This window comes from Mauremys reevesii, linkage group 14, assembly GCF_016161935.1.
Source record: "Mauremys reevesii isolate NIE-2019 linkage group 14, ASM1616193v1, whole genome shotgun sequence".
Taxonomy (NCBI): Eukaryota; Metazoa; Chordata; order Testudines; family Geoemydidae; genus Mauremys; species Mauremys reevesii.
The window spans coordinates 13,238,908-13,254,997 of record NC_052636.1 but is presented as its reverse complement, the minus strand read 5'-3'; the positions used below and the strand labels follow the sequence as shown (position 1 = coordinate 13,254,997).

Sequence of the window (16,090 nt, the reverse complement as noted above, 5' to 3'; positions counted from 1 at the left end):
CCCCCCAGGCGTGATGCCCGGATGTGGGGCAGGAGGGGCCCAGCCCCCTGTGGCCATGGGGCAGGGTCAGTCCCCTGCACACAGACCAGGCCCGAGGGATTCCCCCCACTCCGAGCTGAGGCTGATGTGGGGGGGGTTGGGGCGATGTGGGTGGGAGAAGAGGCTCCGCCCCCAGGCCTGCCCCCCAAGCCAGCAGACAGCGGCACCGCCCGGGGGGGAGCCCCCGCTAGGGCTGGGGGCTGCGTTGGACTCGGGGGGGAGGCAGCCGAGGGGACCGGGGAGAGCTCCCAGCTGAGACCCCCGCCCCACAGCGCCGCCCTGGGGCCAGCCCTGCCTGCGAGGGGAGAGCACCCCCTGCTGAGCCCCCGTCCGGCTCCCTGCCCCACGGCGCCCCCTAGTGCCAGCCCCGCCTGCCTGGGGAGAGCGCCCCCTGCTGAGCCCCCGCCCGGCTCCCTGCCCCACGGCGCCCCCTAGTGCCAGCCCCGCCTGCAAGGGGAGAGCACCCCCTGCTGAGCCCCTGCCCAGCTCCCTGCCCCACAGCGCCCCCTACTGCTGCCCTTGCACATTGGGGCCCCCACCCCACTCCCGGAAGCGGTGCCCCCTCTGAACCAGGCTGGGTCACGGCCGGCAGGAGCTGGGTTGGGGGGTGGGGACATCGGGCCAGGTCATATTGGGAAATCCAGGGGCAGCGGAGGGCAGCTGGGGCATGGGCGGGGGGGGTTAAAGGCTAGTGACAGGCTGCGGAGCCTCTCCCTGCCCCATATGCCCACCCCACAGCGGGGATCCCAGCTCTGCGGGCCCCAAGCTGCCCCCCCCTTTTCTCCGCCCTCCCCCCCACACAGACGCAAGAGGACCCCACGGCAAAGTAACTCCAACATTTTATTAAAAGGAGGGCGGGGGGCAGGCAGCCCCCCGCGGGGACGTTTAAAACAAGCCCCCGCCCCGTGGCACACGGGCAGGAAAGTGGGGGGGGGGGCAGGGACCCGCTGCCCCTCTGGGTACGGGGGCGGCCTAGCCCCACGGCCGGGAAGGTGGCCAGCAGGCAGCCAGGCCGGAGCGGGTGTCGGCCGCGGGGGAGGCCGGGCGGGAGCCGGGGATTGTCCTCACGTGTGTCCGTCCCCGTCCCCCCCGGGCGGGGGGAGGAAAGAGCCGGGGGGGCGCGGCTAGTTGGCGGGGTTGAAGACGGGCGGCAGCACCCGGCGCGAGTGGGCCTGCACCCAGGGGTGCTCCAGCACGGCCCGCAGCGGCAGCCGCTCGGCGGGGTTATGGCGCAGCAGCTTCGCGATCAGGTCCCGGGCCCCTTCCGACACGAACGGCGGGAACTGCAGATCCACCTGCCGGGGGGGGGGGAGCACGCAGCGTCAGGGCGGGCCCGGACGCCTGGGTTCTATCCAGGGAGGGGGGCTGGAAGGCAGGACTCCTGGGTTCTCTGCTCTGCTGTGGGGCCCAGGGGAGGGCACCCCTCGGCGCCCACCTTCCCCACTTGGAGCTGGGGTAACGCCCTCAGCCCGGACTGAGGGGCGAGAGCACAGAAGATCCCAGACTGGAGGGACCCCTCGGAGGGACGCCAAAGGGCCGAAACCCACAGAGCAGCCCTAGAGCGATAGGGGATTGGCTGTGCGGCCCCCCACAACGTGCCCGGAGTTATTCTGCCACATCTCTCTGGGGCGGGGCGGCTGGTAACGCGGGGACCCCTTGCCCGGCGCTGAGATGCAGCCACCTCTGAGGCGGGGCGGCCGGTTACCCAGGGACCCCTCACCCGGCGCTGAGATGCGGCCACCTCTGGGGCGGGGCGGCCGGTTACCCAGGGACCCCTCACCCGGCGCCGAGATGCGGCCACCTCTGGGGCGGGGCAGCTGGTTACCCAAGGACCCCTCGCCTGGAGCCGAGATGCGGCCACCTCTGGGGCGGGGCGGCCGGTTACCCAGGGACCCCTCGCCCGGCGCTGAGATGCGGCCACCTCTGGGGCGGGGCGGCCGGTTACCCAGGGACCCCTCGCCCGGCGCCGAGATGCGGCCACCTCTGGGGCGGGGCGGCTGGTAACGCGGGGACCCCTCGCCCGGCACCGAGATGTGCCCAACTCTGGGGCGGGGCGGCCGGTTACCCAGGGACCCCTCGCCCGGCACCGAGATGCAGCCACCTCTGGGGAAGGGCGGCCGGTTACCCAGAGACCCCTCACCCGGTGCTGAGATGCAGCCACCTCTGGGGCAGGGCGGCCGGTTACCCAGAGACCCCTCGCCCGGTGCTGAGATGCAGCCACCTCTGGGGCAGGGCGGCCGGTTACCCAGGGACCCCTCGCCCGGTGCTGAGATGCAGCCACCTCTGGGGCCGGGCGGCCAGTTACCCAGGGACCCCTCGCCCGGCACCGAGATGCGCCCACCTCTGGGGCGGGGCGGCCGGTTACCCAGGGACCCCTCGCCCAGCGCCGAGATGCAGCCACCTCTGGGGCGGGGCGGCCGGTTACCCAGGGACCCCTCGCCCGGTGCTGAGATGCGCCCACCTCTGGGGCGGGGCGGTTGGTTACCCAGGGACCCCTCGCCCGGCGCTGAGATGCGCCCACCTCTGGGGCGGGGCGGTTGGTTACCCAGGGACCCCTCGCCCGGCGCTGAGATGCAGCCACCTCTGGGGCGGGGCGCCTCACCTTGGTGATGCGGCGATACGTCTCCGTGTGGGTGGAGCTCTCGAAGGGCGGCTGCCCCACCAGCAGCTCGTAGCACAGGACCCCGATGCACCACAGATCCACCTTCTCGTCGTGCGTCTTGCCCTCGATCATCTCGGGGGGCAGGTAATCCAGGGTGCCGCACATGGTCCTCCGCCTGCGGGGGCAGCGGCGCGGGGTGAGTGCCGCGCTGAGGCCGGCGCAGGGACCCCCCCCCGCCCCGCCCCGGCCCGGCTCTCACCTGAGCGAGGGCGCGTGCACGGACCAGCCGAAGTCGGCGATCTTCAGCTCGCCCTTCAGACCCATGAGGAGGTTTTCCGGCTTGATGTCGCGGTGAATCACCTTCTTGGCGTGGCAGTAGAGGAGCGCGTCGGCGAGCTCCTCCATGAACTGCGGGGCAGAGCGCGGGCGGTCAGGGAGTCCCCCATTTCCCCCCTACCATCCCAGCTTTTCAAAAACACTTCAGGGGGGGGGAGGCCTTTGATTTCCACCTGCCCCCTGCGCCCCCTTCTGACTGTCCCTAAAAAACGGGGGCACCCGGGTTAAAAATAAATGTTCGGGGGAAAAAAAAAGTTCCTTCGCCTGCAGTGCAAAATGTTAAATGATATTCTGCTCCCCACAGCACAGCGCCCCCTAGCGCCCCCCTGGGGCCAGCCCTGCCTGCTGAGCCTCCGTGCAGCTCTCCCTGCCCCACAGCACCCCCTAGTGCCGCCCTGGGGCCAGCCCAGCCTGCCAGGGGAGAGCGCACCCTGCTGATTGGGAAACTGAGGCAACAGAGAGCGGAAGTGACTTACGGAAGGGCACCCAGTAGGCCAGGAGCAGAGCCGCAACCAGTAGCCCCCACTCCCCTCCAGAGCCGGGGAGAGAACCCAGGAGTCCTGGCTCCTAGCCCCCCCTGCTCTAACCCATCAGCCCCCACTCCCCTCCCAGAGCCGGGGAGAGAACCCAGGAGTCCTGGCTCCCAGCCCCCCCTGCTCTGACCCACCAGCCCCTGCTCCCCTCCCAGAGCCAGGGAGAGAACCCAGGCGTCCTGGCTCCCAGCCCCGCTTGCTCTAACCCACCAGCCCCCACTCCCCTCTCAGAGCTGGGGAGAGAACCCAGGCGTCCTGGCTCCCAGCCCCCCCTGCTCTAACCCACCACCCGCCGCTCCCCTCCCAGAGCCGGGGAGAGAACCCAGGAGTCCTGGCACCCAGCCCCCGCTGCTCTAACCCACCAGCCCCCACTCCCCTCCCAGAGCCGGGGAGAGAACCCAGGAGTCCTGGCTCCCAGCCCCCCCTGCTCTGACCCACCAGCCCCCACTCCCCTCCCAGAGCCGGGGAGAGCACCCAGGAGTCCTGGCTCCCAGCCCCCCCTGCTCTGACCCACCAGCCCCCGCTCCCCTCCCAGAGCCGGGGAGTGAAGCAGAGACGGGCTCCACCTCCCGCAGAGAGGGAAGAGCATCTTCGGGAGCAGGCTGGCCGGCCTAGTGAGGAGAGCTTTGAACTAGGTTCACCGGGGCAAGGAGACCAAAGCCCCCCTGGCTTTGGTACGTGGGACACCGGGAGGACGCACGAGCCGGAGAGCGCAAGAGGGGAGGACTCCCGTCTCAGACGGAGAAAGCGGGACAATCAGCGAGTTCTCTTCAGTGCCTGGACACGAACGCAAGAAACCTGGGAAACTGGACGTCCCGGCACGGTCAAGGAACTGTGATGTGCTTGGAATAACAGAGACGCGGTGGGGTAACTCGCGTGACCGGCGCACGGTCATGGATGGATATAAACTGTCAGGAAGGACAGGCAGGGCAGGAAAGGCGGGGGAGCTGCGTTGTATGTAAGAGCGGTACGACCGCTCAGAGCTCCGGTATGAAACTGCCGAAAAACCGGAGCGTCTCTGGATGAAGTTTAGAAGGGGGAGCGACCAGGGGGGGATGTCGTGGCGGGCGTCTGCTATAGACACCAGACCAGGGGGATGAGGCTTTCTTCCGGCAACTAGCAGAAGTTACTAGATCGCAGGCCCTGGTTCTCACGGGTGACTTTAATCACTTTAATATCTGCTGGGAGAGCAATACGGCGGCGCACAGACAATCCAGGTTTTTGGAAAGCGTAGGGGACAATTTCCTGGTGCAAGTGCTGGAGGAACCAGCTAGGGGCAGAGCTCTTCTCGACCTGCTGCTCACAAAACAGAGAAGAGTTAGTAGGGGAAGCGAAAGTGGATGGGAACCTGGGAGGCCGTGACCGCGAGATGGTCGAGTTCAGGATCCTGACGCAAGGAAGAAAGGAGAGCAGCAGAATCCGGACTCTGGACTTCAGAAAAGCAGATTTTGACTCCCTCGGGGAACGGATGGGCAGGATCCCCTGGGAGAATAACATGACGGGGAAAGGAATCCAGGAGAGCTGGGGTTATTTTAAAGAATCCTTATTGATGTTGCAGGAACAAACCATCCCGATGGGTAGAAAGAATAGCAAATATGGCAGGCGACCAGCTTGGCTTAATAGTGAAATCTTTGCTGATCTTAAACACAAAAAAGCAGCTTTACAAGAAGGGGAAGCTTGGACAAATGACCAGGGAGGAGTCTAAAAGTATTGCTCAGGCATGCGGGTGTGAAATCAGGCAGGCCAAATCACGCTTGGAGTTGCAGCTAGCCGGAGATGTTAGGAGTAACAAGAAGGGTTTCTTCAGGTATGTTAGCAACAAGGAGAAAGTCAAGGGAAGTGTGGGCCCCTTGCTGAATGAGGGAGGCGACCTAGTGACAGAGGATGTGGAAAAAGCTAACGTACTCAATGATTTTTTGGCCTCTGTCTTCGCGAACAAGGTCAGCTCCCAGGCAGCTGCACTCTGCAGCACGGTATGGGGAGGAGGTGACCAGCTCTCTGTGGGGAAAGAAGTAGTTCGGGGCTATTTAGGAAAGCTGGACGAGCACAAGTCCATGGGGCCGGATGCGCTGCATCCGAGGGTGCTGAAGGAGTTGGCGGATGTGATTGCAGAGCCATTGGCCGTTATCTTTGAAAAATCATGGCGAACGAGGGAGGTCCCGGATGACTGGGAAAAGGCTAATGTGGTGCCCATGTTTAAAAAAGGGAAGGAGGAAGATCCGGGGAACTATAGACCAGTCAGTCTCACCTCAGTCCCTGGAAAAATCATGGAGCAGGTCCTCAAGGAATCAATTCTGAAGCACTTAGAGGAGAGGAAACTGATCAGGAACAGTCAGCATGGATTCACCCAGGGCAAGTCATGCCTGACTAACCTAATTGCCTTCTATGAGGAGATAACCGGCTCTGTGGATGAGGGGAAAGCAGTGGATGTGCTATTTCTGGATTTTAGCAAAGCTTTTGATACAGTCTCCCACAGTATTCTTGCCAGCAACTTAAAGAAGTCTGGGCTGGATGAATGGACGGTAAGGCGGATAGAAAACTGGCTAGATGGTCGGGCTCAACGGGTAGTGATCAATGGTTCCATGTCTAGTTGGCAGCCGGTATCAAGTGGGGTGCCCCAAGGGTCGGTGCTGGGGCCGGTTTTGTTCAATATCTTCATTAACGATCTGGAGGATGGTGTGGACTGCACCCTTAGCAAGTCTGCAGATGACACTAAACTGGGAGGAGTGGTAGATACGCTGGAGGGTAGGGACAGGATACAGAGGGACCTAGACAAATTAGAGGATTGGGCCAAAAGAAATACGATGAGGTTCAACAAGGACAAGTGCAGAGTCCTGCACTTAGGACGGGAGAATCCCATTCACTGCTACAGACTAGGGACTGAATGGCTGGGCAGCAGTTCTGCAGAAAAGGACCTAGGGGTTACAGTGGCCGAGAAGCTGGATAGGAGTCAGCAGGGCGCCCTTGTTGCCAAGAAGGCTAACGGCATTTTGGGCTGTATAAATAGGGGCATTGCCGGCAGATCGAGGGACGTGATCGTTCCCCTTGATTCGACATTGGTGAGGCCTCATCTGGAGCACTGTGTCCAGTTTTGGGCCCCACACTACAAGAAGGATGTGGAAAAATTGGAAAGAGTCCAGCAGAGGCAACAAAAATGATTAGGAGGCTGGAGCACATGACTTATGAGGAGAGGCTGAGGGAACTGGGATTGTTTAGTCTGCAGAAGAGAAGAGTGAGGGGGGATTTGATAGCTGCTTTCAACTACCTGAAGGGGGGATCCAAAGAGGATGGAGCTCGGCTGTTCTCAGCGGTGGCAGATGACAGAACAAGGAGCAATGGTCTCAAGTTGCAGTGGGGCAGGTCTAGGGTGGATATTAGGAAACACTATTTCCCTAGGAGGGGGGTGAAGCCCTGGAATGGGTTCCCTAGGGAGATGGTGGAATCTCCTTCCTTAGAGGTTTTTAAGGTCAGGCTTGACAAAGCCCTGGCTGGGATGATTTAGTTGGGGTAGGTCCTGCTTTGAGCAGGGGGTTGGACTAGATCCCTCCTGAGGTCCCTTCCGACCCTGAGATTCTATGATTCTATGACTCCCAGCCCCCCCTGCTCTAACCATTAGACCGCACGCCCCACTCAAACCAGCAGAGAACCCAGGCATCCTGACTCCCGGCCAGTGCTCTCCCCCTAGACCCTGCCACCCTCACAGCCAAGGTGGAGCTGGCACGTGCCAGGCCTGTATCTAAGAGGGGCCTGCAGCCCCCCCATCTGCCCTTGCCCCCCGGCCAGCCCCCCGCCCACTCACCGTGGCGGTCTTCTGCTCGTCGAACTGCCGGCACTTCTGCAGCTCCTTGTAGAGCTCGCCGCGGGGCGCGTACTCCAGGATCAGGTAGACCCGCTTCTTGTCGTGGAAATAGTTGTAGAGGCGCAGGATGTTGGGGTGTCTGCGGGCCAAAGGCGGGGGGGGCAGTGAGAGCTGGGGCTGAGCACGGAGTGGCCCCCTGCCCACTAGGGAGCCCCCCGCCCCACTCCCTACGAGGCTGCTCAGGGAGGGCCGGAGTCAGAGTCAGATCACCAAGGGGGTGTCTCCCGTCTCCACTCTTCCCTGCCCCAGATCCCCCTGCCAGAGACGCCCCCACATGCACGGCCTGGGACATTGGTTACTGAGGGGGTGTCATGGGCCCCTCCCAGGGGAGGGCAGCCCCCCAAGACTGGTCCAATCCACGGCTTCAGGGCTGTGTCCGGGACACCCCCACTCCAAGGGGCTTCCACCTTCTCGCTGCTTCCCGGACTCCCGGGTCCCTTATCTGCGGGCCAGGCTTCGGGGGGCCCCCCCGCCAATCCCTTCCCGGGGTGGACCCCCCCGCGCCCCCCCAGCCAGGACCCTGCCCCGCCCGCGCCCGGCCCCACCCACTGGAGATGGGACTGGATCTCGATCTCCCGCCGCAGCTGGTGCTCCACGCCCTCCTTCTCCATCTGCGACTTGAAAAGCACCTTGAGCGCCACGATGAAGCGGGACGCCCGCTCCCGGGCCAGGTACACGTTCCCGAACTTGCCCTTGCCCAGCGGGCGCCCGATCTCGAAGTCGCTGATGGTGAACCCTCGCCTGGGGGGGGGCAGAACGGGATGCCGAGGGGGGCAGGGGATTTGCACTGCCCCGGATCCCCCCTCGCCCCCAGGGGCCCTGCTCCCACACAGTCCTCCCCCTGGGACCCGGCTGCCCCAAATCCCCACCCCCAGGCAGCCCTCCCCCTGGGATCCGGCTGCCCCACATCCCCCCCTCCTACCCCCAGGCAGCCCTCCCCCTGGGACCCGGCTGCCCCAAATCCCCACCCCCAGGCAGCCCTCCCCCTGGGATCCGGCTGCCCCACATCCCCCTCCACCCCAGGCAGCCCTCCCCTGGGACCCGGCTGCCCCACATCCCCTCCCACCCCAGGCAGCCCTCCCCTGGGACCCGGCTGCCCCACATTCCCACCCCACGCCCAGGCAGCCCTCCCCTGGGACCCGGCTGCCCCACATCCCCCGCCAGGCAGCCCTCCCCTGGGACCCGGCTGCCCCACATCCCCTCCCACCCCAGGCAGCCCTCCCCTGGGACCCGGCTGCCCCACATCCCCTCCCACCCCCAGGCAGCCCTCCCCCTGGGACCCGGCTGCCCCACATCCCCTCCCACCCCCAGGCAGCCCTCCCCTGGGACCCGGCTGCCCCACATCCCCTCCCACCCCAGGCAGCCCTCCCCTGGGACCCGGCTGCCCCACATCCCCTCCCACCCCAGGCAGCCCTCCCCTGGGACCCGGCCACCCCAGATCCCCTCCCGGGCCCGGCCACCAGAGCCCCCTCAGGCAGCCCTTCCCCGGGACCCGACCGCCCCAGAACCCCGCCCAGGATCCCCTCCCCCACAGGGTCCAGCTGCCCCAGATCCCTCCCGGAGCCCAGTCACACCAGATCCCCTCAGGCAGCCCTTCCCCAGCCCCGGGACCCGACCGCCCCAGAACCCACCCCCAGGCAGCCCTCCTCCCGGGATCCCCTCCCCCACAGGGCCCAGCTGCCCCAGATCCCCTTCCTCCCGGGCAGCCTCCCCAAATTGCCCAGCCGCCCCAGAACCCATCCCCGGCATCCTTCTCCCGGGATCCGACCGTCCCAGATCCCCCCACCCACCAGCAGCCCTTCCCCACGGCCCAGCTCTCCTAGATCTCCCCTCCCTCTGGTAGCTCCCCACAGGGCCCGGCTGCCCCAAATCCCCTCCCCTGCCCCAGATCGCCAGGGAACCACCCGGATCAGGGTGAGGGCGACGTCAGCCAGGACGCGCAGCCCCCAAAGTGAGCGCTCTCCCTCCCCCTTCCCGGAGCCGGATCTCAGTGCCCCCTAAGGGAAAGTGCCCCCCCGGCCCCCCCTTCCCTGCAGAGACACTCACGGGGGGGTGGGTTGAGCCGCGGGGGCACCGGAGCTGGGTTCGGCGGGCACCCTGCCCGCGACGGCTGCGGAGAGGGAGCGAGAGTCACGTCCCGGCCTACCCCGGTGCGCCAGGCCCACCCTCCCCGACGACGATGGCTGATCGAAATCCCTGTGTTTCTCCCCCATTCTTAGCCCCTAGACCCATAGATTCCAAGGAGGTCGGGCTGGCTGATCACCCCCATACTTAGCCCCTAGACCCATAGATTCCAAGGAGGTCGGGCCGGCTGATCACCCCCATACTTAGCCCCTAGACCCATAGATTCCAAGGAGGTCGGGCTGGCTGATCGCCCCCATTCTTAGCCCCTAGACCCATAGATTCCAAGGAGGTCGGGCTGGCTGATCACCCCCATACTTAGCCCCTAGACCCATAGATTCCAAGGAGGTCGGGCCGGCTGATCTCCCCCCATTCTTAGCCCCTAGACCCATAGATTCCAAGGAGGTCGGGCCGGCTGATCTCCCCCCATTCTTAGCCCCTAGACCCATAGATTCCAAGGAGGTCGGGCCGGCTGATCTCCCCCCATTCTTAGCCCCTAGACCCATAGATTCCAAGGAGGTCGGGCCGGCTGATCTCCCCCCATTCTTAGCCCCTAGACCCATAGATTCCAAGGCCAGATGGGACCCCAAGATCACCCACCCTGCCTTCCTGTCTAACACAGGCCTCAAAACGGCCCTGAATTAACGCCCGGCCGAGCTGGGGGGGGGGCCCAGATCCTCCCCCCCGCCCGTACCCCCCAATCTGCCCCTCCCTACCTGGCTTGTGGATGCTGGAGGACTTCAGGATAATCTTATTGGTGCTGGCCATGGCCCTCTGGGCCAGCAGCGACTCGGAGGGGGTGCCGCTGGGCACGTAGGGATCCTTCCGGGGGACTCGCTGGGGGCCCGGCCCGCTCAGCACCCCATACTGCGGGGGAGAGAGAGAGCAGCCGAGGGTTACAGGCAGGCGCCGGAGGCCGGACGGGGTCTCTCCGGGACCCAGCCTCGAAAGAAACCCTAGAACGGATCCCTCTCGAGTGGGAAACGATCAGCGCCGGCGAATCCCCATCGGCAAAGACTGGTTCCCCGGGCAGATATTTAGAGACTTCACCCCTTCACCTTGGGAAGCGAAACAGACCAAGCCGCCGGGGTGTCTCCCCCCAAGGCCGGTTTACGACGGCGCTCGGAATCGGTGCCCCGGCCGCGGCCGTATGTATCGCTCGTGCCACCGTGGCCAGGCACTGAGCAGGGGCTTTCACGCTGCCTCAGCATCTGGCATGGGGGCAGGGGAGTCCGTGTGGCGCCCTGAGCTCGGGGGGGGCAGCGAGGGCCCCATGCGGCACCCGGGTGACGGGAGAGGGTTTTGTGCAGCGCCTGGGCGGGGGGAAGAGGGTTTTGTGCAGCAGCCGGGTGGGGGGCTCTGATCTTGGGCGGGGAGGGTTTTGTGCAGTGCCTGGGTGGGGGCTCTGATCTCGGCGGGGAGAGGGTTTGTGCAGCGCCTGGGTGGGGGCTCCGATCTGAGGTGGCGGGGAGGGGAGAGGGTTTGTGCAGCACCTGGGTTGGGGCTCTGATCTCGGCGGGGGAGAGGGTTTTGTGCAGCGCCTGGGTGGGGGCTCTGATCTGAGGTGGGGAGACGGAGAGGGTTTTGTGCAGCACCTGGGTTGGGGCTCCGATCTTGGGGGAGAAAGAGGGTTTTGTGCAGCACCCGGGTGGGGGGCTCCGATCTCAGGCGGGGGGGGGGGAGGGTTTTGTGCAGTGTCTGGGTGAGGGGCTCCGATCTCGGGAGGGAGGGGGAGAGGGTTTTGGGCAGCGCCTGGGTGGGGGGCTCCGATTTCCGGTGGGGGGGGGGGGAGAAGGTTTTGTGCAGCGCCTGGGTGGGGGGCTCCGATTTCCGGTGGGGGGGGAAAGAAGGTTTTGTGCAGCGCCCGGGTGGGGGGCTCCGATTTCCGGTGGGTTTTGTGCAGCGCTTGGCACAACAGAATCCCTCCCACCACCGGCCCGCGAGCTCGGCTCACCTTGGCCAGGCCGGGGCCGGCACCGGGGGTCACGTTCTCCTTGTAGGCCATTCTGTGGGGAGAAGCGGACACGGCATCAGCACCCGCCCGCGCTCCCCCTGAGTCCCTGCTCGCCCAAGGGCCCTGGATCGGGGGGATCCCCTCGGGGCACAAGGACCCCCCCCTTTACAGAAGAGATCAGAGCAGTTCAGGGTCACCCGGGGGAGTCGGGGCCAGCCCACTACCCCAGCCGTCCCCCGCTAACCAGATCGAACGCCCGGCGTCTCTCCCTCCCAGGCCGGATTATTAATCCTTGAACCGTTCTCATGGCTCTGCTCTGAATTAACTCAGCTCCCAGCCCCGATCCCCGCGGGAGCCCGCTGGAAACAGCCCGGCTGTTTGAATCGGCCACGTCCCAGGGGACCTGACGTGCACAGACATGGCTCCCGGGGGACCGATTTGGGGTTATGACAAAGGCCGGAAAGTCGATTTCCTCCCCCCAAAATAAGCTTATTCAGCGTCCCCTGTCCCCACCCCACAGGCCTGGCTTTTGCCGGAGGTCTCCGTGGAGGACCAGAGACGCGGATTGGTGATCACCAATTTTAACGCAGAGGTCTTTTCTCCCAGCTGTTTGGCAGGCATTGGAGTGACAGAGCTCTTCGGCCCCGGAGAACCGGCTCCGAGAGGGTCTGGATTTAAAGCCCCCGCCCAGCCCATCTGCCCCACCCCAGGCCGGCTTTACACACAGAGAGCAGGCGACGCTCTGTCAGCGGTTCAGGCCGCAGCCGTATCACGGATTCAGAGCCTCCCAGCCACGCCTGGGAAACGCAGCTCCGACCGCCCCTTCCCACCGGCGCAGGTCACGGCTATAACCACGCGATCGCACGCGACGGTTTCCACAGGAGCCCGGCCTCAATCCGTGGACACCCGCCTCCCCACCCCGGCTTGTTTCCTGCCGCCGCTTCTAACCCGGCGCTTGCCATGCTCCATCTCCCCCAGCGCTCGGCCCTCCGGGAGCACTTCCCAGGCCTTGATTTCTCATACCGGCCCTGCCAGCTGAGGGCTTGTTCTCCCACTTACAGGAGACCGGAGGCGCCGAGGCAGCGGCACGTTGTGCCACCCAGCGCCTGGCGCGTTCCCAGCCCAGCTCCCGGCGACTCCAGCGGCAAGCGCGCGGCCGGCTGCAAATCAGACCCATTTTGGGCACCCAGAAAGGGAGGAAGTGGCCATCTGGAAAGCACGCGGTGGAAGCGACTTGGCCAACGTCTCCTGGGACCTCCGTGACAGAGACGAGGGCAGAATCCAGCCCCCAGGAACAACAAAAGCCGCGTCCCTGACACCAGGGCCGTGACCCCTGCCTGATTGCAAGTCCCTGCTCCAGAGCTGGGGGGCGATGGAGGGTCTCAAATAAAATCCTAAGAATTTAACACGGGGAAAGCGCCATATTTTTTCCCCCGTCTTCATTCTCAGAAACGGCCGAGCCGTTTTGGTTGAAATTTTCTCCCAAAAGTCAACCCGAGGCAAAGACCCGGACTGGACCATTTCAGGGCAAACAGAATTTGCCCAAGTTATAAGTAGGCCTGGCAGCGGCTGATTTTTTTTTTCTTTTATAATTTCGATGGATAATATCCATATTTATTTTGAAGCCCCCCCCCGCCCTCCACCCGTGTTTGCATATTTAAATCCCAGCTGTGCAAAACGATGGTTTTAAGCATCTTCCGCACTCCCATTGTTTTCATTTTAAAATTTTCCACAGTCCCGGGAGATTGGCAAACAATTATTGAAGGACTAGACAGCTTGGAAAAGTGAAAGCTTTGCAGTTACGTAGCGAAGCCCCTGAAGGCAAACTCATGAGTTCTCAGCCAGCCTTTTTCCTCACTTTGCCTGTTCGTTTGGATTATTACGCACGGGCGTCTCTCTCCTCGCTTTGCGGCGCAATCGATTTTTACAGGGTGGGGATAACAGAATTCAGCCCAGGTCAAGCAGAGCCGGGGGCGGGAATAGAGAGGGTTTGTTTTTTTTAAAAAACCCTTCAGATCAGGGGTCGGCCCCCTATGGCACGTGTGCCAAGCTGATTTTCAGTGGCACTCACTGCCCGGGTCCTGGCCACCGGTCCGGGGGGGCTCTGCGTTTTAATTTCATTTTAAATGAAGCGTCTTAAACATTTTTAAAAACCTTATTTACGTCACAGGCAATAGTTTAGTTCTCTATTATGGACTTATAGAAAGAGACCTTCTAAAAACGTTAAAAGATACGACCGGCCCGCGAAACCTTCAAGCAGGGTAAATGAATGACGCCGCCGCACACGAAATGCTGCCGGCTGCGGCTTCAGATTTTCCAAAAAATTTGCATCGACGACTCGACCGGAAAGGTTAAGATCCCTCTGGGTTATTAAAAGCATCGAAATGGGTTGATGAAGCAGCTGGAAACGCACAGGAATGAACGGACCAAGGGCAGGAGAGGAAACTGAGGCACGGGAGCGGGGCGGGGGGGGGGAAGAGTTGGCAAAAATCACCCGGGAATAGCTCCCCAGCAGCCTGACCCACCTCCTGCATATTCTCCTAGCCACTAGCCCGGCCCCAGAGCGCTGCCCCACAGGGAGCAAAGTAGGGCTGGAAACCCGCCTGTCCAGCCCCCTAACTCCTGGCCCCCCGCAGAGCTCCCTGCCCGTCACAATCAGGGTCCAGACCCCACGGAGGAAACAACTGAGCCCCCTGGTACGTCAAGGAACATCCTAGCAAAAGCCGGGCGTGGCCGGGGGTCGGGGCGGATGTATTTGGGTCACTAGAGAGCGGAGTTCAATTTGTGCAGCCCATCCCCCAGCGGGGCCGAGGGGCTGCCCCCCAGCCAGACGAGGGGCACCCCAACCACCCCAGGAAAAGCCAAGCGACGGCCCCACGCCTGGGGGTCCTGTCCAGTTGTCTCAGGGTTTCCCCATTAACAGCCCTGTGACTAGTTAGTTCACTTGCTTATTCTGTGGGGTTCCCCAGGGCTCAACTGTCACCCCCCAAGTCCCAGAGCACCCCCAACCCCCCTCACTCAGCCCACCTGCACCCCACACATCCCACCCGAGCCAATAGCCCCCATGCCAGGCCCCCCAACCCCACACTAACCCAACCCTGAGCCCAGCGCCGCGACCTAATACCCCAGCCCCCTCCCCGGGTCCCCCACTGCCCCCCAACCCTAGCACCAGAGCCCCCTGCTCCCGAACCCCCCCCACGATCTGCTCCCTAGAACTCAGCCCAGCCCCCCACCCCCCAAATCCCCAGCACCAACTCACCCATCCCAGACCCCAGCCCTCCACATGCCACTTAACCCAGAGCCGCCCGTCCTACCCACGCTCCAGCTGGCTCAAAGACCCCCTCCTGTGCCAAAGGGCCCCCCCCAACTCACATCCCAGCTCCTCCAGCCCCCCACATCCCTATAACCCCCCACTCACACCCATAACCCCAGCCCACATCCCCATAACCCCAACTCCCACTCACCCCAACCCCACATCCCCATAACTCCCCACCCCCACAACCCCCAGCCCCCATAACTCCCACATCCCCATAACCCCAGCCCAGCACATCCCCATAACCCCCAGTCCCCATAACCCCACCACTCTCACAGCCCCATAACCCCAACCATAACTCCCCAGCCCCATAATCCCCACCTCCAGCCCCCATAACCCCTACATCCCCATAACCCCCAGTTCCTCCAGCCCCCACATCCCCATAACTCCCCAGCCCCTAACCATAACCCCAGCACATCCCCATAATCCCCCAGCCCCCATAACTCCCCACCCCACAACCCACACTCTCACACCCATAACCCCAGCCCTCACATCCCCATAACCCCCAACCCCATAACTCCCCACCCCTACATCCCCATAACCCCCAGCCCCACCATAACCCCATAACTCCCCACCCCTACATCCCCATAACCCCAGCCCCATAACCCCACATCCCCATACCTCCCCAGCCCAGCACATCCCCATAACTCCCCACCTCACAACCCACACTCTCACACCCCCATAACCCCAGCCCACTACATCCCCATAACCCCCAGTCCCCATAACCCCACCACTCTGACAGCCCCATAACCCCAGCCCCTCACCATAACTCCCCACCTCCAGCCCCCATAACCTCCACATCCGCATAACCCCCACTCACACCCATAACCCCAGCCCACATCCTCATAACCCCAGCCCCATAACTTCCCCACCCCAAAACCCCCAGCCCAGCACATCCCCATAATCCCTCCGCCCCATAACCCCACCCCCAGCTCCTCCACCCCACATCCCCATAACTCCCCACTCACCCCACATCCCCATAACCCTCCAGCCCCCATAACTCCCCACCCCACAACCCCAGCCCAGCACATCCCCATAATCCTCCGCCCCATAACTCCCACCCCACAACCCACTCTCACACACCCATAACCCCACCCCAGCTCCTCCACCCCCACATCCCCATAACTCCCCACCCCCACAACCCCAGCCCACCACATCCCCATAACCCCCAGCCCCATAACTCCCACAACCCACGCTCTCACACACCCATAACCCCCAACCCCCACATCCCCATAACTCCCCAGCTCCTCCACCCCACATCGCCATAACCCCACAACCCCAGCCCCCATAACTCCCCACCTCACAACCCACACTCTCACACCCCCATAACCCC

The 16,090-nt window shown here is 63.8% G+C and overlaps 1 protein-coding gene across 6 annotated transcripts in view; it reads right to left on the bottom strand.

Annotated features, from left to right (window-relative positions):
* Window positions 1-860: 860 nt before the first annotated feature.
* Window positions 861-16,090, bottom strand: part of LOC120381926 (transmembrane protein 107-like) — a 36,517-nt gene continuing 21,287 nt past the window's right edge. The window contains exons 1-10 of one of the 6 annotated variants that reach the window (XM_039500090.1): window positions 13,970-14,008; window positions 13,682-13,806; window positions 11,445-11,496; window positions 10,207-10,357; window positions 9,416-9,479; window positions 7,919-8,110; window positions 7,310-7,448; window positions 2,901-3,049; window positions 2,642-2,816; window positions 861-1,334 (exon numbers count right to left, since the gene is read on the bottom strand). In XM_039500090.1, coding sequence (XP_039356024.1) covers window positions 1,164-1,334; window positions 2,642-2,816; window positions 2,901-3,049; window positions 7,310-7,448; window positions 7,919-8,110; window positions 9,416-9,479; window positions 10,207-10,357; window positions 11,445-11,496; window positions 13,682-13,806; window positions 13,970-13,978 — 1,227 coding nt within the window. In that variant the 5' untranslated portion in view covers window positions 13,979-14,008 and the 3' untranslated portion in view covers window positions 861-1,163. Of the gene's footprint in view, window positions 1,335-2,641; window positions 2,817-2,900; window positions 3,050-7,309; window positions 7,449-7,918; window positions 8,111-9,415; window positions 9,480-10,206; window positions 10,358-11,444; window positions 11,498-13,655; window positions 13,840-13,969; window positions 14,009-14,703; window positions 14,722-16,090 lie in introns of those variants that run through there. The other 5 variants (XM_039500094.1, XM_039500089.1, XM_039500092.1 and 2 more) reach the window with 5 other exon arrangements.